At 49.4% G+C, this 26,187-nt stretch overlaps 1 protein-coding gene across 3 annotated transcripts in view; it reads right to left on the reverse strand.

Annotated features, from left to right (window-relative positions):
* HIRA (histone cell cycle regulator) overlaps positions 1–26,187 on the reverse strand; it is a 76,706-nt gene that overhangs the window by 6,968 nt on the left and 43,551 nt on the right. For all 3 annotated transcript variants that reach the window (XM_082639935.1, XM_082639936.1, XM_082639937.1), the window contains 9 exons: positions 13,567–13,771; positions 13,115–13,219; positions 11,417–11,565; positions 9,545–9,706; positions 9,370–9,428; positions 9,067–9,172; positions 7,722–7,844; positions 7,197–7,360; positions 5,377–5,465 (listed from right to left, as the gene is read on the reverse strand). In XM_082639935.1, coding sequence (XP_082496061.1) covers positions 5,377–5,465; positions 7,197–7,360; positions 7,722–7,844; positions 9,067–9,172; positions 9,370–9,428; positions 9,545–9,706; positions 11,417–11,565; positions 13,115–13,219; positions 13,567–13,771 — 1,162 coding nt within the window. The remainder of the gene's footprint in view (positions 1–5,376; positions 5,466–7,196; positions 7,361–7,721; positions 7,845–9,066; positions 9,173–9,369; positions 9,429–9,544; positions 9,707–11,416; positions 11,566–13,114; positions 13,220–13,566; positions 13,772–26,187) is intronic.

Below are 26,187 nucleotides of genomic sequence, written 5' to 3' on the forward strand. Positions count from 1 at the left end.
CATTCAAAATAAATTTAAAATAAAAAAACCTGAAAAGCGCTATTTAAAAAAATGAAAGGGAATGAAATAAACTGCTATAAGCAAAGCAAAACATTCTGTCTGCCTGTGGCACCAGGGGCAAACTACCAGACAGAGGATGTGCCCTCTGGCTGGAAGGCTGGTGTGGCTGGTATCAATACCAACAGCCACCAGTACCACCTCCCAGCCTGGGCTCTCAGAAATGGATGGTGCTGCCCACTGTTTCAGGCATCAGCCTGGACACAGCTCATCACCACTTCTCAGGTCAGTGTCACAGGTCCTACAATGAAGACCTTGGCGGACGGAGGCTTCCCAAGAGCAGGGTCCAGCTGGGGATTCAGAGGCCGGCAGCCACGCACGCACCTGAAGGATGGCTGCTTAGTGCCCAACCCTCTGCTTACTGTCTCCCTCCTGTACACACTGAGCCGTGATCTTTGAGGGAAAGAAACCTGGATTTTGGGGGTCTCCTGAGATGCGCTGGCAGCTCATATCACAGATTTTCCCAAAATATAAAGAATTCCTACAAACCAAAAAGAAAAACAAATGACACCAACATATTTCAACAGGAAATACAAGTGGCTCTTAAATCTAGAGTCAGCATTGCTCGTTGGCAGCACGCTCCATCCCCACAGCTCCATTTCCCAGCCATCCTGAGGACCAGTTTCATTTGAATGGTTTCAGTTTCATTCTCACCATGAAAGTGTTCACAAAGAAACTCAACAAGAAGGCAGAGGGCTCATACTCAATTCACCCCCTCTGCTTCCCATATCAAGATGAAGAGACAGTAAGGAGCTCAATATCAAAAAAACAAACAACCCAAATAAAAAGTGGGCAGAAGGGCTTCCCTGGTGGCGCAGTGGTTAAGGATCCGCCTGCCAATGCAGGGGACACGGGTTCGAGCCCTGGTCCGGGAAGATCCCACATGCTGCAGAGCAACTAAGCCCGTGCGCCACAACTACTGAGCCTACGTGCTGCTAAAGCCCGCGTGCCTAGAGCCTGTGCTCTGCAACAAGAGAAGCCACTACACTGAGAAGCCTGCACACCACAACGAAGAGTAGCCCCCGGTGACTGCAACTACAGAACGCAGCAATGAAGACCCAATGCAGCCAAAAATAAAATAAATTTTAAAAAAAATGGGCGGAAGACCTACATAGACATTTTACCAAAGAAGACATACAGATGGCCAAGAGGCACATGAAAAGATGCTCAACATCACTTAATTATTAGTGAAATGAAAATCAAAACTACAATGAGATATCATCTCACACCGGTCAGAATGGCCATTATCAAAAAATCTAGAAACAATAAATGCTGGAAAGGGTATGGTGAAAAGGGAACCCTCCTGCACCATTGGTGAGAATGTAAATTGATACAGCTACTATGGAGAACAGTATGGAGGTTCCTTAAAAAACTAAACATAGAACTTCCATATGACCCAGCAATCCCACTACTGGGCATATACCCTGAGAAAACCATAATTCAAAAAGAGTCATGTACCACAGTGTTCATTGCAGCTCTATTTACAATAGCCAGGACATGGAAGCAACCTAAATGCCCACTGACAGATGAATGCATAAAGAAGATGTGGCACATATATACAATGGAATATTACTCAGCCATAAAAAGAAATGAAATTGAGTTATCTGTAGTGAGGTGGATGGACCTAGAGTCTGTCATACAGAGTGAAGTAAGCCAGAAAGAGAAAAACAAATACTGTATGCTAACGCATATATATGGAATCTAAAAAAAAAAAAATGGTACTGATGAACGTAGTGACAGGGCAGGAATAAAGATGCAGATATAGAGAATGGACTTGAGGACACGGGGCGGGGAGGGGAAGCTGGGGCGAAGTGAGACTAGCATCGACATATATACACTACCAAATGTAAAACAGATAGCTAGTGGGAAGCAGTGGCATAGCACAGGGAGATCAGTTTGGTGCTCTGTGACCACCTAGAGGGATGGGATCGGGAGGGTGGGAGGGAGGCTCAAGAGGGAGGGTATATGGGGATATATGTATACATATAGCTGATTCACTTTGTTGTACAACACAAACTAACACAGTATTGTGAAGCAATTATACTCCAATAAAGATGTATTAAAAAAAAAAGGCATAAATTCAGAAGAGCGCTGAGGCCAGAAGGGGATGTGGCAGACAGGAGTTGGCTCTGTCCAGACCTGCTCCAAGACTTCCCTGCCATACTCTTCACAGCTTGCCTTCCTGGCCTCCCTCCCAGTGGGGGTGCCCAAGTGGTCTGCTGGCTGCTGTGAGGCATGGGCTGGCTTTCCTTTTAAGAGGGTGGATGCTACTGGTACCGGTTTCCTTCTGTCTTCCTTCCTTCAATTGGACATGAAAGCCATCTTATGACGTGAGGGAGAGGCCAAGAGAATCAGAGATACAGACCTCCACTTAACTCCAAAGGACTTGTTTTGGAGGACAGAATAAAACGACTTCAGCCACCACTAGACAGGGTGTCATTTACCTGCAGTTGAAAGCATTTGTCATGGATACTGGGGACCCCGAGCAGACCAGTGGTTTTAGGCAGCTGGCAGAGGTAAACAGCAGGTAGCACTGCACTGATGGTGTTCCTGGGAAGGGAGCCACAGGCTCTCCTGGACAAAGCTTGGGGTCAGCAAGAACAGCAGGAAGGAGGGGGACAGGAGGGTGCATGGCTGGTAACCGGTGGCCTGCCTGTGCTCCCCGCCCCATCTTGGCCTAGAGTGCCCACCTTCAGGCTGAGACAGAGAACCTCTATGTAGAGCTCTGGCTAACGTCTTGGGCTCAGGCCCCCAGAGTGGCAGCTGGGCACAGAGTGAAGCCCCACAACCCGGCCAAGGGTAGGGCTTTGTCAGACACGTGCTCCCCCACCCCGCAAGCAGATGGCCTGTCAGGCTGCCCAGAGGTGAGGTGTGCTGGGAAACAGCTCGATTACTGCAGGTAATTCAGAACACCCTTCCTGTTGAGGACGGGGGACAAAGCTGGTTAAGCAGAAGCAGAACTCCAAGAGCTAATGTGCTGGGGTGAAGGACTGAGCCGGGGTGGGGGAAGGCAGGAATCCAGAGGGACACCTTGGCCTTGGGAACATGTACTGATGAGGAAGAGGCTGAGTGGGCTTCTGTCAGAGTTGGGAGCCTGGGGGACCAAAGCAGGGGCCTAAGGCCCATGAAAAGTGGGGTCCCTGGTAAAGCACCTCTTCTTTGTGCTGGTATCCCCAAGGGATGACCCAACCCTAGAATAAGGGTAAACTGGAAGGAAACCAGCCCCTGCACCAGCCAGTGCCCAGCCCTGAAAAGTCCCCAGGCAGCCCAGAAAACCTCCATCCTGACCGGGTTGAGACCCTGCAGAGCGGGTGGCTTAAGAGTTGGCACCGAAGCAAATAAAATGCTCTGTGCAAAAGCAACATCACCTGAGGCTCAAGCCATTTCTACAAGTAATTTTTCAAATACCATGTCCAGCAGACAGTTGAAAATAACCAGGCACTTAAGGAGATAAGATAACGTGAACGAGAACCAGTAGAAACATTTATAGGCAATAGAGACAGACCCACAAGGGCTCCTGATACTAGGACTATCAGACATGCAACTTTAAAATAAAATAACTAAGCTTACTGTGCTCGAAAGACTAAAATGAAAATTTCAAGGAGAATTAGAACTATAAAAAATGATGGAGCAGATTTTAAGAAGGGAGGACATGCTATCTCTCTGATGATGAGGGAAATGAAAGGGAAGCTATAACCAAAGACAGCCTCTAAGTAAAGTCCACAGAATGAATGAAAGACATAGACCGAGAGCTTTGTGAGACTTGAAAGCACCAAGGCAGGATCCCGAAAGAACTTACAAAGCAACGGAAATCGGACTGGCGGCAGTTTTAGCAACAGCAGCAAATGCTAAAAGTCTGTGGCACAATACCTTCAAAACTCTAAAGAAAATTGATTTTGAACTTAGGATTCTAGTAACCAACTAAATTAACATCTACAGCAACAAAATAAAAAATGGAGGCCAAGTACACACCGAGACCTCCAGAGTCCTCCCAGGACCGACCCTCCAGTCTTTCACCTCTTTTACCCTCCCATCACCTCTGCTCAGCTGCTCCTTTTACACTCGAGCCCTCATACCTCAGGGCCTTTGTCCTCACTGTTCCCTCTGCCTGGATGTTCTTCCCCCAGATATCTGCGGGGCTTCCTCCCTTACCTCCTCTGATCTCTGTCAATCAGTCAGGGCTTCCTCGATCACTGGATGTAAAACAGCACCCCATTAGCACTCCACACCCCTGCCCTCTTCATTGGTGTTCATAGGACCCATCCCCGCCAACACGTTACATGTACTTGCTCATTTGTCTCCAATCTGCCTCTGTCTGCATGAAGGCGGGGCCCCTGAGCCTTGCTCGCTGCAGCCGGCTGCAGAGCTACGCCTGGCCAGAGTGGGGCTCCACCGGCAGCTGCCCAACGGCTGAGTGAAGCAGTGGAGTGAACCATGCCCCCAGTTCCCCGCCAACCTGTTCCTTGCCGAAGTCAATCAATGCACTCTACCCACTTGTGTGAGCCACAGTCTCATCTGTGCAATTTCATTATGTTCATTATTCTCTTTCCCTCACCTGCTCCACATCCAACCACCCACCCGCCCAGTCTTGTAGGTTCTGCCTCCAAAATACATCTTGAATCTGCTTCCTCTCCCTTCTCTGTGGCTGCCACATGGATCCAAGCTGTCTTCAGCTACTGCCAGGTCTGCCTTGTCCCAACTGCTCTGCTACATCAGCGCCAACTCCTCTGCCGGCTCCCGCTGCCCTAGACTAAACCCCAGCTCCTCACAAGGTTCCAGGGATCCACCTCCTGCCCTCTCTGGACTCACGTCACACCCTCTCCTCTGCCAACGATGTTCCAACCACATCGGCCTCCATGGGCCAAGCCCTCTGCACTTCTGTCACCTCTACCAGCACATTCCCCGGTCTCCACGCAGCAGGCTCATTCCTGTCCTGGGGTTTCATCCTGCAAGTCCTCTTCCGAGGCCTCCCCGCTGCATTCTCCCAGGCACACCCATCATTGCCCTGTTAACTGAACTGCTTACTTGCTCACGTCTGCCTCCTGACCGGACTATGAGCCTCACTACTAACAAATCCACAGCCCCCGGCAAGCGGCTTTCCCAGCACAGGCACGTGGCTGAGTGGACACTCCCTCAGCCCCTGATGCCAAGGGCTCCTGCCAGGGTGGGTGGGCTGGCAACTCGCCCTCTCTCTGATGCCGGCAGTGTGCTGGAAGAGTGTAACAGGGAAGAATTTCAAAGCACTTTGGCATACTTTTCAATTTCCACCTTTATTTTTCAGGAGAGATTTCTTGTGGCAAAAAGGAAAGTGGCACTTACTACTACTGTTGACTCCCATTGGCTTCCAGTGGAGGAGTGAACAGGCCCCAGTAAGTCCTTGCATATTTCTCGGAGTCGGTATTCAAACCCTAATTACAGAAAACAAAAAACAAAACAAAACAGAAATAGGAACACATTACAAAAAGAAATAAAGTCAAGAACAGGCTCAGTTGTTGTGTACATCAAAGCAGAAAGAACAAACACTCACTTTGTTGCCTCCTTGTCTCAGTTCAGCGCTCAGAGGCCATAGCGAGAGGCTCTGACTCACCCCCCCAATCCCAGGAAACACACGCAGTGGCTGCTGTGTGCTGGGCCAGGGAAGACGAGACGTGGAAGCTCTGGGACAGACCCCCCAAGGGGGTGGAGAATGTGGGGGCTGTGGGAGGAGGGGAGTGGGCTGAGGGGGCCTATTGGAGAGAAGAGGTGGGGGCAGACGTGCAGGGTCAGGTGGTGTCCTTCGGGAGAAGATGGGCGTGGGAATGAGTTTGGGCGGAGGAGGTGGGGCTACGGCACAGCCGGGGGGCGGGGGGGGCGGAGCGCCAGCCACGCTGGAGGCAGAATCAGCGACAGCCGAAGCCACAGGGAATGGAGGAAACCAGCCAGTGATGAGGGTGGAACCTGAGGACGCTTAGAGGAGAGCTGGTGTCCCTGTGAAGCTCGAGTCCTCCTCCCCCGAGGGAGGAAGGAGGGACAGAGAGGGTAGGGGAGTTATGCGCGGGCCCTGGGCCATACATGCGTGAAGATGGAGAAAGAGAAGCAAGAGGTTGAGGTGAGGTGTCCCCTACGGGGGCAGCCCCAGTGAACTGACACCCAGGATGGAGGAAACCAGAGAGGAGCTGGAGGCAGGCTTTCCGGGGGTACGGGGGTGAGGCCACACGTGACCCGAGTGCCTGGCAGAGGCGCAAGGTTGCAGGAACACCGAGTGTTCAATAAGTCTGGGCAGGATGAGTCCATACCGAACTCATCCCTGGGGTCTGTGGGGAGGGGTCTGGCAACGTGATGGGCGAATTTTGCGAGTTACACCCGTAGAGGTCAGGCAAGTTTTTCTCTGTCTTTTCCGTACTTAATTTGTTTTCTCTAAATCATGAACAAAACAGGGGAGGAGTTGAAAGCAAAGCAAGAAAGGCAGGAGAGGGTGTGGGGGTGCCAGCTCCGTGACCAGGCCCAGGCTGCGTGGTGACACAGGGAGAGCTGGGGAGGGCCATCCCCAGGCCACGGCCCTGGAGGCCAAGCTCAAGCGGAGGGAAGCTGGCAAGGCTGGAGCCCACGCCTGCCTCACAGGGAGTCAAGAGGCTGTGGGAGGTCACGTCTTCCAACACCCTGCTGTCTGCTGACCCACAGAAGGAGCGGGGCGGGGTGAGGAGGGGGATGCTGGGACAGGGATATGGGTGTAAGAGCCCTGGTGGGGAAAGCTGGGCTGGAGGGCCGAGGGGAGGTGCTGGACAGCAGGCTGGCCCTTCCAGGAAGGAGAAAGAGAGGGACAGGCCCACTGATGCTCTGAGGGGGCAACGAGGTCAGGGGGAGTTGAGCCTGTGTCTGTGAGTCCTCTGCCCCCACACCCTCCTGCCACCAATCCTTGTGGCCTCAGGGGCTGCTCGGTTCAGCCCGTGGTGGGGCTGGACACCTGCTGGGCTGCCCACCTCACTGACTTGGGAGCAGGAGGCCAGGGCCCCAGGGGGCGACCACGGGAAGCCGGGAGGAGGGAGGACAGAGCCCAGGCTGCTGCACCTGGGCCCTGACACTCGGGCCCTCGGGAGGGTCCCATTGGGATGGGGACTGAGTGGGGCCCGGGAGGACAGAAGGACCACCGGGAAGCTCACCTTCGTTCACGAGGTATCGCACGTAGAGGAGGAGCCAGTGGCGGTACTCGTGGCTGGAGCGCAGGGTGAGCGCTGCGGCGACCTGGCTCTCCAGGTAGGCCAAGGTGGTCTCCTGCTGCACCATGTGAGGCACGGAGAAGAGCCGGGCTGCCTGCCTCCCTGAGCTGCTGGGGCGGGGAGGGGGCAGGTTTCAGACTCCACGGCAGCCCAACCGCCCCCAGGTCCTGCTGTTCTGCACCTCCCATCTAGCCCCCGAGGGGACAGGCCAGCAGCCCAGGCCCCCACCCAAAGTGCAGCCCAACATGGGGATCCATGACCCGCAGCCCCTCAGACTGCCGCCCAGGTCTTGAAGTGACAGAGCTGTGACCGTGCACCCTGAGACAGTGCCCAGTGTGGCTCCCAGCCCTCGGCAGCCCCAGCCCAGCCCTGTGAGTGCCGCTGGGCTCAGGCAGTCAGAAGGCAGGCCTCGGAGGGACCACGTCCACACAGCCGGCCGGATGCCTCCCCTGCACCCGGGTCACCTACGTGGAGGCGCGGCCCTGGACTATGGCTAAGGGCCCCGAGCACAGCATGGCGTCCTGGGGTGGCAGGCTGCTCCTGAAGTCTGCACACTGGGCCAGGGAGTCCTGCTTGTCAGAAACCAGGTTCCTGGGGAGGCAAAGGCAGGAGCGGAACTCAGGGAAACCAGGAGGCCCAGCAGAGGCAGGCAGCAAGGGGCACTGAGGGAGCTGAGGTCCCTGTATGCCCATGTAGGGCCTCCTTACTCGGACACTCCGGCCCTGGGTCTCAGGTCCTGGGGGCGGGGGGCAAGTATGCCTGGGATGCTAGTCTGTCTGGGAGCCCATGTGCTGCGGCCCTCGGAAGCAGCTGAGGAGTCCCGGCGTCCAGCCTCCCAGAGCTCACACAGCATCCCAGGCATCAGTGCTTCACATTCTCTGGACCCTTCACACAACTTAAAAACAGCCTGGTGCCTAGAGTCCACATTTCCCTTCTCAAATAACCAGCTTGTTTCCATTATTATACTAATCACATACAATACACGATATTTTGCAATTTGGAAGAGCAGGGAGTGGGGATCTTGAGGGTTGCTGTTTTTTTTTTTTTTTTAAACTCAAGAACGAGATCTCAGTCTGAGGCTGAACTTGTGTCTGGCAACCCTTAACAGAGACGGGCTGGATGGCGGCACACTTGGGCCTGAAGGAGCAAGGTGCAGGCAAGTGAAAACTTCTGATCGGCTGGTACATGAGGTACACGCTTCCTAACTCTGGGTTAAGATCTCTGATGTACAAAGAAGTTTTACAGGGACTTCCCTGCTTAGGACTCCATGTTTCCTATGCAGGGGGCCCAGGTTCGATCCCTAGTTGGGGAACTAAGATCCGCGAGACATGCAGCGCGGCAGAACAAAAAAAAGAGGTTTTACCAATATAGAAAAGGACTCCAAAATAGACAGAGCAAAGGTACAGACCTCACATGTGGTGAGTGACAGTGCAGCCTCACTAATGCACCAAGCCAGTCGGAAGTGTCCCTTGGCTCCAACTAAGCTACAAAACAGCAGGGCTGGATGAGGCTGCCGTGAAGCTGATGGCACCTACGGAGGCCAGGCTGGAACTACTCATCTACAATCATAAAAGTTCAAATGTCTGCTCCAGACAAAGTGACCCCCAGGGAACAGTGCAGGGGAAGGACAGCGTCCCTGTGTACGGGTCTGAGGGCAGAGAGGCAGGGGGCCGGCAGGGATGGGGGCTGCACTGCGGCCTCCACTCTGGCCAGACTCCCAGGAGAAGTGGGCCAGGCGGGGCCCTTGCTGGCTGTGCTGGGTTCTGGCTCAGATGGACCCTCCACGGGGCAGGGCTCAGGGCAGCGTGCTTACCACGCAGACAGTGACGGGTTGAAGCAGTAGGCTTTCCCGTCCGACAGGTTCATCACGGGGATTCCATGCTGCGTCAGCAAGATCTGTGACACCGTCATGTCACTTCCTAGGGAGACACCAAGAAGGGGTTCCAGCGTATTCCCGTCAGTGGGTGCCATGGCTCCCGCAGCCCTAGCCACGCAGAAGGGACCCCAGAGCCTGCTCTCCGTCTTGGCTGAGAGGAGCCCTTTGTGCCACACCTGGACTTGAGCTGCCCGCCCCCAACCCCACCCCAGCGACGGGGCGGCCCCCTGCCAGGCTCACCTGCCAAGATGGAGTGTAGGGACTCTTCCTTCACCACCACTATCTGCCTGTGCACATCCCTGGGGGAGACAGGAGCAGCTCACCCTCCAGCCGGGCCCGAGGGCCTGTGTGCCGGCGGGGCGACCCTCCCTGCAGCAAGGGGCACCCGCACAGCCGCTCCCGCCCTGCCTCTCACCAGACGGACAGCGTGGCTGTGGCGGTGAGGGCCATGACGTAGGAGCCGGTGCAGTGCAGGGTGGAGATCGGGGATGGCAGCAGGATGGGAGGGAGGAGGCGTCGACCACAGGTGGAGAACACGGACAGCATCCGCTTTTCACAGGCGACACACACCACGTCACTGGGGGAGCAGGGGGCTGGCGTCAGGGGGGCTGGGAGCTCTGGTGGCCCCGAGATGCAGGGACAGAGCCAGGCCGGGCAGCAGAGCTGATGGTGCCTACTGGAGACCTCTGCCTGGAGATGGAGTCCTCTCCCCGATGCGGTGGCTCAGGCTTTTCTGGGCTCACACGGAACTACCCCCAGGGAGCACATGCCCAAGGACCAGTGGCCCTGACAGTGAGCCAGGCAGCAGGCCTCACTGTTCAGGAGCAGCTGCAGAGCACCACCCCTGACAGTCTCCTAGCTGAGACCAGCCAGAGGGGCCCTAGGAGGCCTCTGCCCAGACAGGCCGGGGGGAGTATGGGGACGACAGGGTGTGTCTCCCACAGGGGGCACCCAGCTGTGCTCAGAACGCCTTCGAGACCGGGGTGAGAGACATGTCGCTCCCTGAGCGAGAAGGGCTTCACCACGAGTGTGTCAGCGCAGTCTCGTGTCTCTCCTCTGAGCACCCACTAGGTCCCTTGGCTGTGCCCGGCACAAGCAGGCTCTGCCTTCCTAGTGGGGCCCCCTGGGGTGAGAGCGGGCCTAGAGTGAGGCCAGAGCCTCAGACCCCAGGCAGTGGGAGCAGGCGTGCAGCCAGCACAGCAAGGTCCGGCCCAGCAGCCCACTGGAGCCCTGTTCCAAATCATTTCTGGGCCGCCAGCCGGCGCCTACGGTCTGCACGGGCAGCCAGCTCACAGCGAGGTCAGCCAAGGAAGAGGCCGTGGGTCCCTGTGTTCTGTCTGCTCGTCCCCGTGGTCAGGGTGCACCTGCAGCCAGCCCACTGTCAGGGATGTCGAACCTCTGGAGCTGCGGCGCCGGGGGCAGGTCTGCACGCTGGGCTGGGGCCTGGCTGGCCACTTGGCTGGACTCCCCGGCAGCCTCTAGGTCACACGGGGAGGCTGTGCTGACACACCTGGCTCTCAGCTGGGGCGTGCCGGCTGTCTTGGGACCAGGGACGAAGGGGGAGCCCCAGGGGATGGAGGGAGGAACAGAATGGTGGTTCCGTCCAGGCCCAGCACCTGGCTCGCTCAGGGCCAGGGTCACAGACATTTGTGAGTGTTTCACATGCAGTCTCATGATAAAGGATTCCGGGTCTAATGAAAACGACCACATATAAGCTGAAAGCTCTGTAAGACCCTCGTAGGGGTACTGAGCACACAGTCCCGACTGGGGCCATACGTCCCTGGGTCCTCTTTCCAGATGGAGCATGTGCGGGGCCACCTCCAGGGGTGGTGGAAAGACACTGGGTGACTGACCACCGAATTCAGGTCTCCCCCAAAAGGGCAGATCTGGAAAGGGCTGGCCTTGGGACTCTGAGGACAGTCAGAAATCCATGCTGACTTCCTTGGATGAAAACCTGGGGTCCAGAGAAAAGGCCAGCCAAGGTCAGAGAGAGGCAGGCAGAGCTCGGCCTGGAAATGGAGACTTCAGGAATCCGACTAGAACACCCAGGGGGCTTAGGTGACCCTCCAGGACTCAGTTTCCTCTCCTGTAACACGGGGGTGATGGTGCCACCTTCATGGGGTGCCCCAGTGACTTGGATGACTCAGGCACCAGCTCAGTCCTGAGCGAGGCTGGGTGTAGGCCTCCCTCAGACAGGCCACCTCCCAGGACAGCCCCGTGCCCCACAGCCCAGTGCAGGGTCTTGCTTTACGTTAAAGGCCGGTGGGGTGGAGACCCCTGCTCTTACCAGCTGCCGGCAGCGGTGAGGATCCGGCTGGTGAGTACTGTCTCCCATTCCTTCCCTTCCCGGCTGCACTTCAGGCGGCTCAGCTTTATGCCCCCTACGGCCGTCACCTCGTTCTCCACCTCGATGTACATGGAGGGGTCGGAGCTCACCTGGGGGAGAGAAGCAAACAGAACGTTTTCAGCAGCAGTGGCCTCAGACGTGGGCCACGGACAGGGGGAAGGACACGTAAGGGTGGACAGAGCTGCCGGCCAACAGCAGGCTGGGGTTGGGGGTGGTCACAGGGCAGGACAGGGGGCCAGAGGTCCCAACGTGCAGCCCCCAGGGCAGGGCAAGTCCCAGGAGCTGGTGTCCACCTTGTCCTCTGTGCAGTGGAGCAGAGAATCAGTGTCACAGCTAAAGACCTTGAAGCCTCCAGATCCCACCACCTCCTCTCACAAGGGAGGATGCAGAGAAGGCAAGCAACCGGCCAAGAGAACACGGCACAGAAGGACCCCAGCCCGCTCAGGGGGACAGGGGTCTCCTGACTCCTAACTGAAGGATCTTCAAAGACTGTCAGGTTTGGCCAGAACAGAGGCTGTGTCGGCACTTGGAGGAAAGGTCTGGAAAGCCCTTAGGGTCTCCAGCTCCTTGACAGTGCACCTTGGCATGCACACTGGAGCCCAGTGTCACTGACAGGAGGGTCCCCAGAAAAGCGTGGGGAAACGTGTGCAGTTCAGCACCAGCTCCACACGGGCTCAGCCTCGTGTTTTGTGTCTGGGGAGTGGACAGGCAGATACCCCACATGGGACCTAGGTGAGCGGTTCGTACTTGTGTGGCCACACAGTGGGTGAGCTGGGGTGGAGGGTCAGCTGTGGCTGGGGGCTGGGCCCCCAGAAACCAAGAACAGCTCCACACAGCACCCCGCAAGGAAGGCCCGGGGGTGAGGGGGGCTGGGTGAGTTTGGGAGGGGGATTTGTGCGAAAAGAGCCAGGGGGCCCCACCCTTAGACCCAGAAGGACCTGTCCACCTGCCCCCTGGCAGCCCTGAGGGGCAGCCTGGGCTGGGGCAGCGTGCAGCCCACCTGCATGTGGGGTTCTAAATGGTTTCCCAAGGACATGAATCTGAGCTGAGGTATAGAGGGTGGGAGATGACGGTGTGTGCAAGGCCTGGCACGGGTGCTGGGCTGAGCGGCCAGAGGGCCTCTGGGAATAAAGGACTACTTGCTGTAGATCTGTGTTTTGAACAAGCCTGTAGTTAGAAGACTCCACTAGAGACCTTGAAAGGCCCTGATGATGACCCCACGCTGGGCACTGGGAAGTGGATGGGCCGGCAGGCTGGTCAAGAGACAGACCAGTGCCACACGGTCCCATGGGCTGAGCCCACGGCCGAGAGTGGAGATCGAGGAGGCTTCCAGGAGAAGGAATACCTGGGACAGGTCTTGAAGGAGCTGGGCACCCAGAAGATGGAGGGCAAAGCCATGAAGGAGAGGCGTGGGAGCTGGGGAAGTGAGGGGTCCCAGAGAAGAGACCAGCCGTCTTGTTAAGATTGGGTGGCTGCTCTGCTCAGCCACAACTTCCCCCAGAAGGTGATGGAGAGCCACTTGAAAGCAGCCCCAAGTCTGTGACAATTCAAGGTTTACAGCTCCCAGAGGGTGGGGGTGGGCAGGCGGACAAAAAGAATGTGCAGGCTCGGGAGGGAGGGAGGCGGAGGCCTGCTCACCTGCAGGGTGAAGGCTCTCTGGGGGCCCGGCATGGGCAGCTTCAGCGCAGCTGCTGGGACAGACAAACACACGGCGTCCTTCTCTGCGGTCAGGGCAGCTGGGGACTGCAAGAGCAGAGATGTCCCTGAGCCCTGCCCGGCACTGGAGGGCAGTGCCAGGTAAAGGTGAGTCACCAGAGGTGAGGCTGGGCCTACTACCTGGGCGTTTCCACCCTCTGTGAGGGCAGATGAATGCTACAGAGACCCCTACTGCAGAGACGAGGCAGCTAACCCCAGGGAGGGGCTCAAGGACTCTGGGTGGGTCGGGGCAGTTCTGGAGGTATACATGTCCACGCCAGCTGTCCCCACACCGATGAGGCATGTGGGGCCCCCCTTCTTCCCCAGGGCATATGCAGGCCCCCACACCAAGCTCAGGAGGTGGGCCGGGGGCAGCACCAGCCCGCCAGCCTCACCTGCAGAGACAGGGACATGGGCATGAGCCGTGAGTCCTTCCGAGGCCGCCCTTTCTTCTTCTTCTCCACCGTTTCCACCTCGAGCTCCAGCTTCCGCTTGGAGAGTGAGGAAGGCTTGGCCACAGAGACCTTCTCATCGCTGTCACTGCTGCTCTCCAGGACATCCCGGGGCCGCAGCTCCTTCACAAGGCTCTGCTCTTTCAACCTGCACAAACACAGACACCCGTGGCTTTTCCACAGGACTACTAGTTTCATGATCATCAATAAAATCCATACTCATCCCCAAAAGTTAACAAATTTAAAAAGTAGGAGAGGACTTCTGGTTTCTGCTCTAAGATGCAAACAGCTTGGGAGTCGTCATTCTCACTCTTAAAATAAGAGGAAAACTGAAAACCTGTATACCAACAACTCTCCTTAGACCCACCAGAGAAATCACTGCCCTGACAACTGGAGACAAGGCGAAGACATAAAACCGCCTGGAGCCCCACCAGGGAGGGAGGAGGGCACCCACACTTGTGTTAGTTTTACCTCCAGGAGCTCCACCAGTTGTCATGGGTGGAGATCAGGAATGGAGTGCTCCTCCCATATGCTTTGGGCTGAGGAAGGGGAAAGCAACCACTCTGAAACACACCCAGAGTCCTGTTCTCCTTAACAAAAGCCTTCCCCCAAGGAAAACTACTTTACTGAGTATGATGTGACCTGGGGGCAGGGCAATCAACCAACTCCAGCCTAGCCCCCCTCCACATGCACTAAGAAACTCTCTTGAAGTTGGGACTCTGGCCCAACAACAACATAGGAGACTTAATCATGTGACTAAAGAGTGCTTCTCCTCCCCAATACCTCACAAAATCAACAGGGCCCCTGTGTAATAAGAACACTAGATCACAACTAAGAGAACTGCAAGACACAGACTCCATTTAACAAGGAGTTTCTAGGGAAACTCAAGGAAAATGGGGAGAGAAAAGCAAGGACACCAGAAGAAATGGAAGCCTCTGACACCTGCAGCTTCAGGAGACAGTAAACAAGACCTAATTCTTACCAGGTAAACAAAACCTCACATTAAAGACCTTTTACCCCCAGTTCCTATTATTTAGTACATTATGTCCAGGTTTCAACAAAAATTACAAGACATGATAAAAGGCAAAACAAAACAAAATCAAACAAAAACCCAAAATGAAACACAGTCTCGAGATGAAGCAGGATCAGAACCAGAGTCAGACATGGCAGCAATTTTGGAATTATGAGGCCAGGATTTTTAAATAACTATTATTAATATGTTAAGGGCTCTAATGGAAAAATTTGAACACACAACAACAGATGGATCATATAAGCAGAGAGAATTTAATAATAATAATAATAGCTAAGACTTTTTCAAAATTAATGAAAGATACCAAACCACAGATCTGAGCTGCTCAGAGAACACCAAGTAGAATAAATACCAAAAAATTCACACCTACTTACACATAACATAAACTGCAGTAAACCAAAGACAAACAGAAACTCTTGAGAGAAGCAGAGGGAAAAATACACTTCAGCTAATAAGGGACAGAATAAAGATTACAACAGACCTCTCTTCAGAAACCGTTCAAGCAAAAACTGACTGAAGTGAAACATATAAGGTGTTAAAAACAAACCCACCAACCTAGAATTCTGTATCCATTGAAATTATATATCAAAAATGAAAGAGAAATAAAGGTTTTTTCAGACAAAAATAACAAAAAGACACTAGAGGAAATGTGTTGCCAGCAGAACTGCCTTGCAAGAAATGTTAAAAGAAGTTCTTCAGAGAGAAGGAAAATGATACAGGTCAGAAACTTAGATTTGCATGAAGAAAGTGCTAGAGAAAGAATAAATACTGTAAGAATTTTTATTTGTCTTATTCTTAATTAAAAGATAACTTTTTGGGGCCTCCCTGGTGGCGCAGTGGTTGAGAGTCCACCTGCCGATGCAGGGGATACGGGTTCGTGCCCCGGTCTGGGAGGATCCCATATGCCGCGGAGCGGCTGGGCCCGTGAGCCATGGCCGCTGGGCCTGCACATCCGGAGCCTGTGCTCCGCAACGGGGGAGGCCACAACAGTGAGAGGCCCGCATACCGCAAAAAAAAAAAAAAAAAAAAAAAAAAAAAAAAAAAAAAAGATAACTTTTTGGGAATTCCCTGGCAGTCCAGTGGTTAGGACTCTTTGCTCCAAATGCAGGGGGCCCGGGATTGATCCCTGGTTGGGGAACTAAGATCCCACATACTACAATAAGCACGTGTGCCACAACTACTGAGCCCGTGAGCTCTAGAGCTCAAGCGCTGCAACTAGAGAAGCCCGAGTGCCATAACAAAGACCCAGTGCAGCCAAAATAAATAAATAAATAAATAATTTTAAAAAAAGAACAAAACACATTCTCTAAATAAGAAATAAAAAATAGAACCTAATCATATTAAAAAAAAAATCCCTAGTCGGGGAACTAAAATCCTACAGGCCACACACACACACACACACACACACACAAAAGTGAAAGATAACTTTTTGTTCAAACTAGTAACAGCAACAATGTATTGGATGATAAATGAAATAAATAAACAGTAGCAATGTTATATGTCTTGGAAAGAAAGAATGGGGAATACTTGGTTAACAGGCACCTGCACTACCCTTCAGCATTATAACATTATTTGAAAGTGTACTTAGTTACAAATGTTTATTTCAAACTGTAGGGCAACCACTAAAAAAAATTTAAAAAGCAGTACAGTTGACATGCTAAGAGAGACAATGGGGGAGATACATTATCTTACTATCTAAGATATTCTTAGATAATGCTAAGAGATAATATAAGAGAGAGAAAATGGAATCATACCAAAAACATGCTCAATTAAAATCAGAGAAGGCAGAAGAAAAAGAGGGAGACCAAAATCGTTAAGAATATGGTAGATACTAATTCACTATATCAATAATCACTTTAAATATAAATATTCCAAATATACCAATTAAAAGAAACTGACAAAAAGAATGAAAAAGAAAACCCAAGTATATGTTGTCTACAAGAAACTCAGCTTAAATATAAAGACACATAAATTAAAAAGGCTGGTTCCAACTATATGACATTCTGGAAAACAAAAAACTATGGAAATAGTAAAAAAAATATCAGTTATTTCCAGGGGTTGGGAGGAGAGAAGGATGAACAGGCAGAGTGCAGAGGATTGTTAGGTCAGTGAAACTATGTTGTATGATACCATTATGGTGGTAGATACATGTCCTTATACATTGTCCAAACCCACAGAATGCAAAACACCAAAGGTGAACACTTAATGTAAATTATGGACTTTGGGTGACAATGATGTGTCTGTGTAGTTTTATTGGTTGTAACCAATGTATCACTCAGATGTGGGATGTCAACAGTTAAGGCAGAGGGCTACATGGGAACTCTCTGTACTTTCTGTACAATTTTTCTGTGAACCTTAAACTGTTAAAAAAAAATAAGTCTACTCTTTATTTTTTTAATTTTTTTATTTTTTTTTTGCGGTACGCGGGCCTCTCACTGTTGTGGCCTCTCCCGTTGCGGAGCACAGGCTCTGGACGCGCAGGCTCAACGGCCATGGCTCACGGGCCCAGCCGCTCCGCGGCATGTGGGATTTTCCTGGACTGGGGCACAAACCCGTGTCCCCTGCATCGGCAGGCGGACTCTCAACCACTGCACCACCAGGGAAGCCCCTAAGTCTACTCTTTAAAAAAAGGGATGGAGAAGGACATGCCACACTAGCACTAAGTAAAAGAAAGCTGGAGTAGCTGTATTAATCTCAGACAAAGCAGTCACCAGAGTAAGGAAAATTATCAAGAATAAAGACAGGCATTGGGCTTCCCTGGTGGCGCAGTGGTTGAGAGTCCGCCTGCCAATGAGGGGACATGGGTTCGTGCCCCGGTCTGGGAAGATACCACATGCCGCGGAGCGGCTAGGCCCGTGAGCCATGGCCACTGAGCCTGCATGTCTGGAGCCTGTGCTCCGCAATGGGAGAGGCCAAAACAGTGAGAGGCCCGTGTACCAGAAAAAAAAAAAAAAAAGACAGGCATTATATGATGATAAGAGGGTTGATTTTCCAAGAAGACATAGCAATCCTTAATATGCATACATCTAACAATAGAGTGTGTCAAAATACATGTGGAAAAACTGATAGAACTGGAAGGAGAACTAGACAAGTCCACTATTATAGCTGGAGATTTCCATATACCTCTATCAGTAATCAACAGATCCAGCAGACAGAAAATCAATAAGGACATAATTAATTGAACAGTACCATCATTCACTGTATTTAATTGACATTTATAAAATACTTCATTTATCAATAGCAGAATATACATTATTCTCAAGATCACATGGAATATTCACTAGTATAGACCATATTCTGGGTCATAAAACATACTCTAACAAATATAAAAGAACAGAAATCATACAAAGTATGCTTCAAGACCACAACAGAATTAAAGTAGACATCAATAACAGAAAGTCAGAAAACTCACACATCTTTCATGATTAAACAACATTTCTAAATAACACATGGATCAGAGAAAAAGTCTCAAAAGAAATTTTAAAAATATTGAATTAAATGAAAATGAAAACACAATGTCAAATTTTATGGGATACAGTGAAAGCAGTGCTTAGAGGGAAACTTATTGCAGAGAATGCATAAATTAGAAAAAAAGAAAGACCTGAAATAACTTCACCTTTAGGAACTAGAAAAAGATGAGCAAGCAGTAGAAAATTAATAATAAAAATAATAAAAAATAAAATAATATTAAATAATAAATATTAAATAAAAATAATATTAATGCAATAATAAGCAAAATAATGTAAAGCAAGCAGAATAAAGTAAATAGTAAAAATTAGAGCATAAATCAATGAAATTGAAAAGGGAAAATAGAGAAAAATCAATGGAATAAAAAGTCGGTTCTTTGAAAAGATCAATAAAATTGATAAACTTATAGTGAGGCTAATCAGAAAAGGAGAGAGAAGACACAAATTACTAATATCAGAAATGAAAGGGGAGGAACTTCCCTGGTGGCGCAGTGGTTAAGAATCCGCCTGCCAATGCCGGGACACAGGTTCAAGCCCTGGTCCAGGAAGATTCCACATGCCGCGGAGCAACTAAGCCTGCGTGCCACAACTACTGAGCCTGTGCTCTAGAGCCCGTGCTCCACAACGAGAAGCCACCGCAATGAGAAGCCTGCGCACCTCAACAAAGAATAGCCCCCGCTCACTGCCACTAGAGAAAGCCCATGTGCAGCAACAAAGACCCAATGCAGCCAAAAATAAATAAAATAATTTATATAAAAATAAAGAAATGAAAGGGGAGGTAAGCAACAAGGATTTACTGTATAGCACAAGGATCTATATTCAGTATCTTGTAATAACCTATAATGGAAAATAATCTGAAAAATACATAACTGAATGATTTTGCTACACAAAATATATTGTGTGAGACTAACACAATATTGTAAATCAAATACACATCAATAAAAAAAGAAAGAAATGAAAGGGGGCCCTCACTACTGATCACATCCCTGGACATTAAAAGGATCATAAAGGAATATTATGAACGACTTTATACCCATATATTTGATAAGTTAGTTAAAATGGACCAGTTCTTTGAAAAAAAAAATCCACATAACTCACACAAGGAAAAATAATCTGAATAGACCTGTATCTATTAAGGAAATTAACCAACAATTGATAATCTTCCAAGAAAGAAAGCACCAAACCCAGACAGTTTTACTGAATTCTATCAAACATTTAAGAAAGAAATTATACCAATTCTCCACAATCTGTTCCAGAAAACAGAAGTAGAAGAAATAAATCCTAACTCCTATGAGGCCAGCATTACCCTAATATCCAAACCAGATTACAAGAAAGAAGAACGACAGACCAATATCTCTCATGAACAAAGATTCAAAAATCCTCAACAAAATATTAGCAAATTGAATCCAACAACGTGTAAAATGAATTATACACCATGACCAAATGGGATTTATTCCAGGTAGGCATACTGATTTAACATTCAAAAATCAATTAACATAAGCCACCACATCCAACAACACTAAAGAAGAGCATTACGACCGTATCAACTGATGCAGAAAAAGCATATGACAAAACCAAACATCTATTAATGATAAAAGCTTAGCAAACTAGAAATAGAGAACTTAACTTGATAAAGAATAACCACAAAAAAAACTTACTGTTAACATTGTACTGGAGGACTTAGCTAATGCAGTATGACAAGAGAAGGAAATAAAAGGTATAAAGATTGGGAAGGAAGAATAAAACTGTGTTCAGTGAATAAAAACATCAGTGATGACACTATGTCATTGTAGAAAATTCCAAAGAATCAATAACAACAAAATCTGTAACTAATAAGCAATTATGCCAAGGTTGCAGGATACAAGGTTAACATACAAATGTCAATTGCTTTTCTATATACTAGCAATGAACAAGTGGTATTTGAAATTCTAAACACAATACCACTTATACTGGTGCCAAAGGAGCAATAGTTTGATAGAAATATAACAAAATATGTACAAATTTTATATGAGGGAAACAAAACTCTGATGAAAGAAATCAAAGATCTAAATAAACTGAGGTATTCTATGTTCATGAATAGGAAGACTCAATATTGTTAAGATGTCAACTTTTCCTAACTTGATCTAGAGATTCAATGGAATCCCAATAAAAATCCCAGGAACTTATACTGTAGTATCAACAAACTTATTCTAAAGTTTATATGAAAAGGAAAAGACCCCCAAATAGATCTAAACAAATGTAGTCAACTGATCTTTGATAAAGGCAAAGACATAGAATAATCTTTCAACAAATGGTGCTGGCACAAATGGACGTCCACATGCAAATACTAAATCTAGACACAGACCGTACATCTTTCACAAACATTAACTCAAAATGGATCATAGATCTAAGTGTAAAATGCAAAACTATAAAATGAGAACTCAGAAGAAAACATAGTAGGAAGTCTAGGCGAGCTTGGGTTTGGCAATGAGTTTTTTGTTTGTTTGTTTGTTTTTTTGCGGTACGTGGGCCTCTCACTGTTGTGGCCTCCCCCTTTGTGGAGCACAGGCTCCGGACGCACAGGCTCAGCGGCCATGGCTCACGGGCCCAGCCACTCCGCGGCATGTGGGATACTCCCGGACCGGGGCACGAACCCTTGTCCCCTGCATTGGCAGGCGGACTCTCAACCACTGCACCACCAGGGAAGCCCTGGCAATGAGTTTTTGATACAACACCAAAAGCATGATCCATGATAGAAAAAAAAAAAAATCTAATGTGTTGGACTTCATTAACATTAAAAATTTCTGCTCTGAGAAAGACACTGTCAAGAGAATGGAAAGCCAAATCAAAGACTGGGAGAAAATATCTGTGAATCACATTACCTGAATAAAGACTTGTATCTAAAATATACAAAGAATTCTTAAAATTCGGCAGTAAGAAATAACCAGTTGGGGCTTCCCTGGTGGCACAGTGGTTGAGAATCCACCTGCTAGTTCAGGGAACATGGGTTCGATCCCTGGTCCGGGAGGATCCCACATGCCGTGGAGCAGCTAGGCCCGTGCGCCACAACTACTGAGCCTGTGCCCTGGAGCCTGTGAGCCTCAGCTACTGAGCCCACGTGCTGCAAATGCTGAAGCCCACGCACCTGGAGCCGGTGCTCTGAAGCTAAGAGAAGCCACCACAATGAGAAGCCCGCACACTGCAATGAAGAGTGGCCCCCGCTTGCCGCAGTTAGAGAAAGCCCACGCACAGCAACGACCCAACATAGCCAAAATAAAAAAAATAATAAAAAAAAAGAAATAACCAATTTAAAAAAATGAACAAAGATCTGAACAGGCACTCACCAAAGATGAGATGGCTGATAAATGTATGAAAAGATGTTCAGCATCATATGTCATTCAGCAATTGAAAATTAAAACGATACCACTAAACACTTATTAGAATGGCTAAAACCCAGAAAATTGATGATACCAAACGCCAACAAGGATGTGGATCAAAGGAACACATTCACTGTTGGTGGGACTGCAGTCATTTTGGAAGACAGTCTGGCAGTTTCTTACAAAGCTAAACCTAGTCTTACCATACCAACCAGCAATTGCACTCCTAGGTATCTGCCCAGTGGAGATGAAAACATATATTCACACAAAAACCTATACGTGAGTACTGATAGCAGTTTTATACATCATCTATATATAATTGCCAAAAAATGGAAGCAACCACGATGTCCTTCAATGGGGGAATGCTTAAACTGTGGTACATACAAACTATGTGCATCCATACAATGGGATAACATCTGTTAATAATAAGAAATAAGCTATCAAACCATGAAAATGCATGGAAGAACCTTAAATGGATATTACTAAGTAAAAGACACCCATTTGAAAAGGCTAGGTACAGTATGTTTCCAATTATATGACATTCTAGGAAAGGCAAAACTGTAGAGACAGTAAAAAGATCAGTGGTTTTCAGCTATTCAGGGAGGACGGAGGGAGGGATAAACCGCTGAAGCAAGAGGCATGTTCAGGAGGTGAACTTACTGTGCCTGATACCAGACCCTCCTGCTGCCTCGGAAGCAGGAAGCTTGGCCCTAAGTGAATACTCACTCGCTGCCACTTCCTTTCTTATTTTTTGGGGTTTTTGATTCTTTTATTTATTCACTGCCTTTTCAAGGGAGAAGCTGAGAATGGCAAACTTGATGAGCCCTTATTCTATAGTTCCTGCTGGAGCTGTATGTGTGGCTGAAAGGCCTTATGAGATGTGGGTAACACAGCTACTGAGGGACAATCCCTGGTGGCATCAGGGCCCAGATCATGCATCAAGACTTTGCCCTCTAGCAGCCTGATTCAAGGGGTAGCCTCTGCACTTCTCAAAGCAGGGTCTGCACTCCCCGAGAGCTAGGAATTGACAGTGATAAGGGCCATGGAGACCTGCAAGGTGAACATCCTTCCTCAGTGAACAGAAGGAATTCCTAGCTATGATGACCTGTGGTTTCACTAAGGTGGAGATTGTGTTTTATTCTGGCTATTCAGACCTCACTCCATTTCCAAAACTGAGATTTCAGTACTTGCTTAAGCCTATGAAACATCGGTTGCTCCCTCTTGACCAATGCCCCACAGCCCGCCCTCTTTGGGGAACTCCTGTTAGGTGCACGAAGACCCTACCCTCTGCCCTCCAGACACTCCTCCTTGGGCTCCACCTCTTCACCTCTGCAGCACCCAGGCCATTTCCTCAGATCAAATGCGCTCCTCAGCTGGGCCTCCTCTGCTGTCAAATATGCCCACTGAGGTTTTTTCTTTTGGATGCGTGGCTTGCAGGATCTCAGTTCCCCGACCAGGGGTTGAAACCTGGGCCCCTGGCAATGAAAGCACTGAGTCCTAACCACTGGACCGCCAGGGAATTCCCTCTGCTGACTCTTCAATTGCAATGATTATTTTTTCTTTTCCAAAAGTATTTTTGGGTTCATTTCCAAATCTATCTGGTCTTTTTGATGGTGTATTATTTCTTACTGAGCTATAATTCATGTACCGTAAAAGTCACCATTTTAAAGTATAGAATTCACTAGTTTTTAGTATATTCATAAGGCCATCAATCATCACCACTAAGCCTTGAGCCTTTTCATAATCCCCAAAAGAAACTTTGTATCCATCAGCACTCACCCCATCCTGCCCCGGCAACCACTAATCTACTTTCTGTCTCCATGGATTTGCCTATTCTAGAATTAAATATAAATGGATGTGGTCCTTTGTGACTGGCTTCTTTCACTTAGCATAACGTTGTCAAGGTTTTTCCCTGTTGTGGCATGTATAAGCATTCCATTCCTTTTTATTGCCAAATAATATTATTGATATATTGTATGGATGTACCACATTTTAAAAATCCATTCATCAATTGACGGACATTTGGGATATTTCCACTTTTTGGCTATTATGAATAATACGGATATGAACTTTATTGGGTCTTCATGTGGCGTGTGGATCTTTCATTGCAGCATGCAGGCTTCTCTCTAGTTGTGGTGTGCAGGCTCAGTATTTGCAGCAAATGGGCTCTCTAGTTGTGGCGCTCGGGCTTAGTTGCCCCGCAGCATGTGGGATCTTAGTTGCCGGACAAGGGATCGAACCCATGTCCCCTGCATTGGAAGGTGGATTCTTAACCACTGGACCACCAGGTAAGTCCCCTGATATGAACTTTTGTGTACAACTTTTTACATGAATACGTTTTCAGTTCTCTTGGGTATCTACCTAGGTGTGGGATTGCTGGCTCAGACAGTAACTATTTTAACCATTTATGGATACGCTAGATTGTCCTCTAAACCAGCTGAACCATTTTACAATCCCACCAGAATCTGAGGGCCCTGATTTCTCCCCATCCTCACCAACATTTCTTATTATCTGACTTTCTGATCACGGATCCTAGTGGGTGCGAAGTGGTAGTTCACTGTAGTTTTGGTTTGCATTTCTCTGATGACTAATGATGTTGAATGTCTTTTTATGTGCTTATGGTTGTTTGTGTATCTTCTTTGGAGAAATGTCTATTTAAATCCTTTGTCCATTTAAAAACTGGGTTATTACTCTTTTTACTGTTGAGCTATAAGAGCTCTTCACTCAGACGTGATTTGCAAATATTTTCTCCCATTTAGTAGGTTGTCCTTTCATTCTGCTGACAGTGCTCTTTGAAGCACAAAAGTTTTAAGTTTTGATGATGCCCAATTTTTCTATTTTTTCTTTAGTTGCTTGTGTTTTAGGTGTCACATCTAAGAAATAGTTTTCTAATCCAAGGTCACATCTATGTTTTCTTCTAAGAGTTTTACAGTTTAACTCTTACGTTTAGTTCTTCAATCCATTTTGAGTTAATTTTTATACATGGGATAGTATATGAATCTTTCCTCACGTTTTATCTTTCTTGTCTTTGACCATCTTACGCATGTTTATTTTACAGCCACCATCTGACAATCTACCATCAGAAGTACAGAGGTCTACACCTTCTGCTCCTGGTGTCTCCTGACATGTGTGGATGACCAGGGTTTCTTCACGGGCTTTGTTCCTTTGGATTCTGAGTCATCTCAGGCAGTGTTTCTTTAGTGGGAACACAGTACCCCCTGGGGTCAGGATGGATTTATATTTGCTTTGCCAAGTGCCTCTGGGGTGTTAATTAGACTAGAATCTTCTTTTGTGTCCAGTTCTTGGCTTGGTGATTTCCAGATGACAGAGGTAGTGTTAAAGTGACCTCCAATCCACTTGAGGGCAGGCCAGTGGTGACACAGCCTCGGGGGAAGACTGTTTTCCTAACTCAGAGGGCAGGCTGAGACATTCCAGGCTCTGGCCATGTTCCTATGCTGTCAGTCAGGTTTCTTCTAGTCCCCCTCTCACTGGAGGTACACTTTTTTTAGCAGCTTGACTTCATGCTAGTGTCTTAATTCCAATCTCTACGTGGCTCAGGCCTAAGGCCCTGTCTCAAATCTGTGTGGCCATTAATACTCAAGGTCCTTGTTCACCAGGCCAGTAACCTCCTGGCCTAACACCCACTGCTCTGGTTGTTTTGTTCACTCTTAGATTTTGGCTCCTAGGGACTTCACTTACTTTCTTGTGAACTAGTCACATACTTTAGGGACACATGTTACGTTTCATCCAGCATTTCAGAATGTTTAGCAGCAGGGAGGTTTCAGATCCTCTATATTGCTGGGCAGAAAAATTGCTGGGTAAAAAGATCACATGAAACACCCGTATAAAACAGACGTGACCACACTGCAGACCCCATGCCATAGTCACCGCTGACCTGAAGGGACAGTCATCCCATGCTGGCTTCTGAGGCCTATTCTCCAAGGATGAATCCCACTCAGACAAGCAGTTTTGAGAACGTGGGTGAAGCCCCGGGGACAGTACAGTGTGGCTTTAGCTCCAAGACACCGTCCATGGCAAGGACAGGTCTCATGCCAGATGCTTCCTCCACTGGGCACCTTCTGGCCATGTGGCTCCTGCAAGAGTCTCTGGCCCACGTCCCTGATGTGGCTAATGGTAATGCTGAGCCCAATCACCTTGCAGTGGGTCACAGCTCCAGGTTGGCACTCAAGGCCCTGGCCTGTGTGGAGGAAGGTGGCCCGGCCCCCCCTCAGACTCTCTCAGCCTTCGACTTGCTGGACCAGGCAGTGAGCTCCGTGCCACAGCAGGCTCGGCAGGAGGCCCTCCCAGGAGGCAGAGAAACTGTGTCAATAGCAGAGGCTGAAACACTCAGTGTGGCTCCTCAGGAGGACTCCTGCCACCCCATGACTGCTGCCTGTACTCAGGAAGGTGCAGAGGACATGCTGCAGGGGCTCAGAAGCCCGTTGGACCTCACAGAAGCCTCCCCTCCATCACTTTAATCTCAGCTCCCGACCTCCTGGTCAGTGTCTGAGCAGAAAGCCAGGACCAGAGCCTTCCACCCTCTGACCATCTCAACACAGCCTCTGCACCCACCAGCCCTCGTGCCTCTGCCCTTTGGTCCCCCACTCCCACCCCATGGCTCTGTGAAGCAGCCACACCTTTCTCCTCAGAGTGGTGGCTCCTGAATACAAAGGGACAGGAGTCTGCACCCTCACAGGAAGGCGGACGTGGC

The sequence above is a fragment of the Mesoplodon mirus genome, assembly GCF_964341445.2.
Source record: "Mesoplodon mirus genome assembly, chromosome: 13".
Lineage (NCBI taxonomy): Eukaryota > Metazoa > Chordata > Mammalia > Artiodactyla > Ziphiidae > Mesoplodon > Mesoplodon mirus.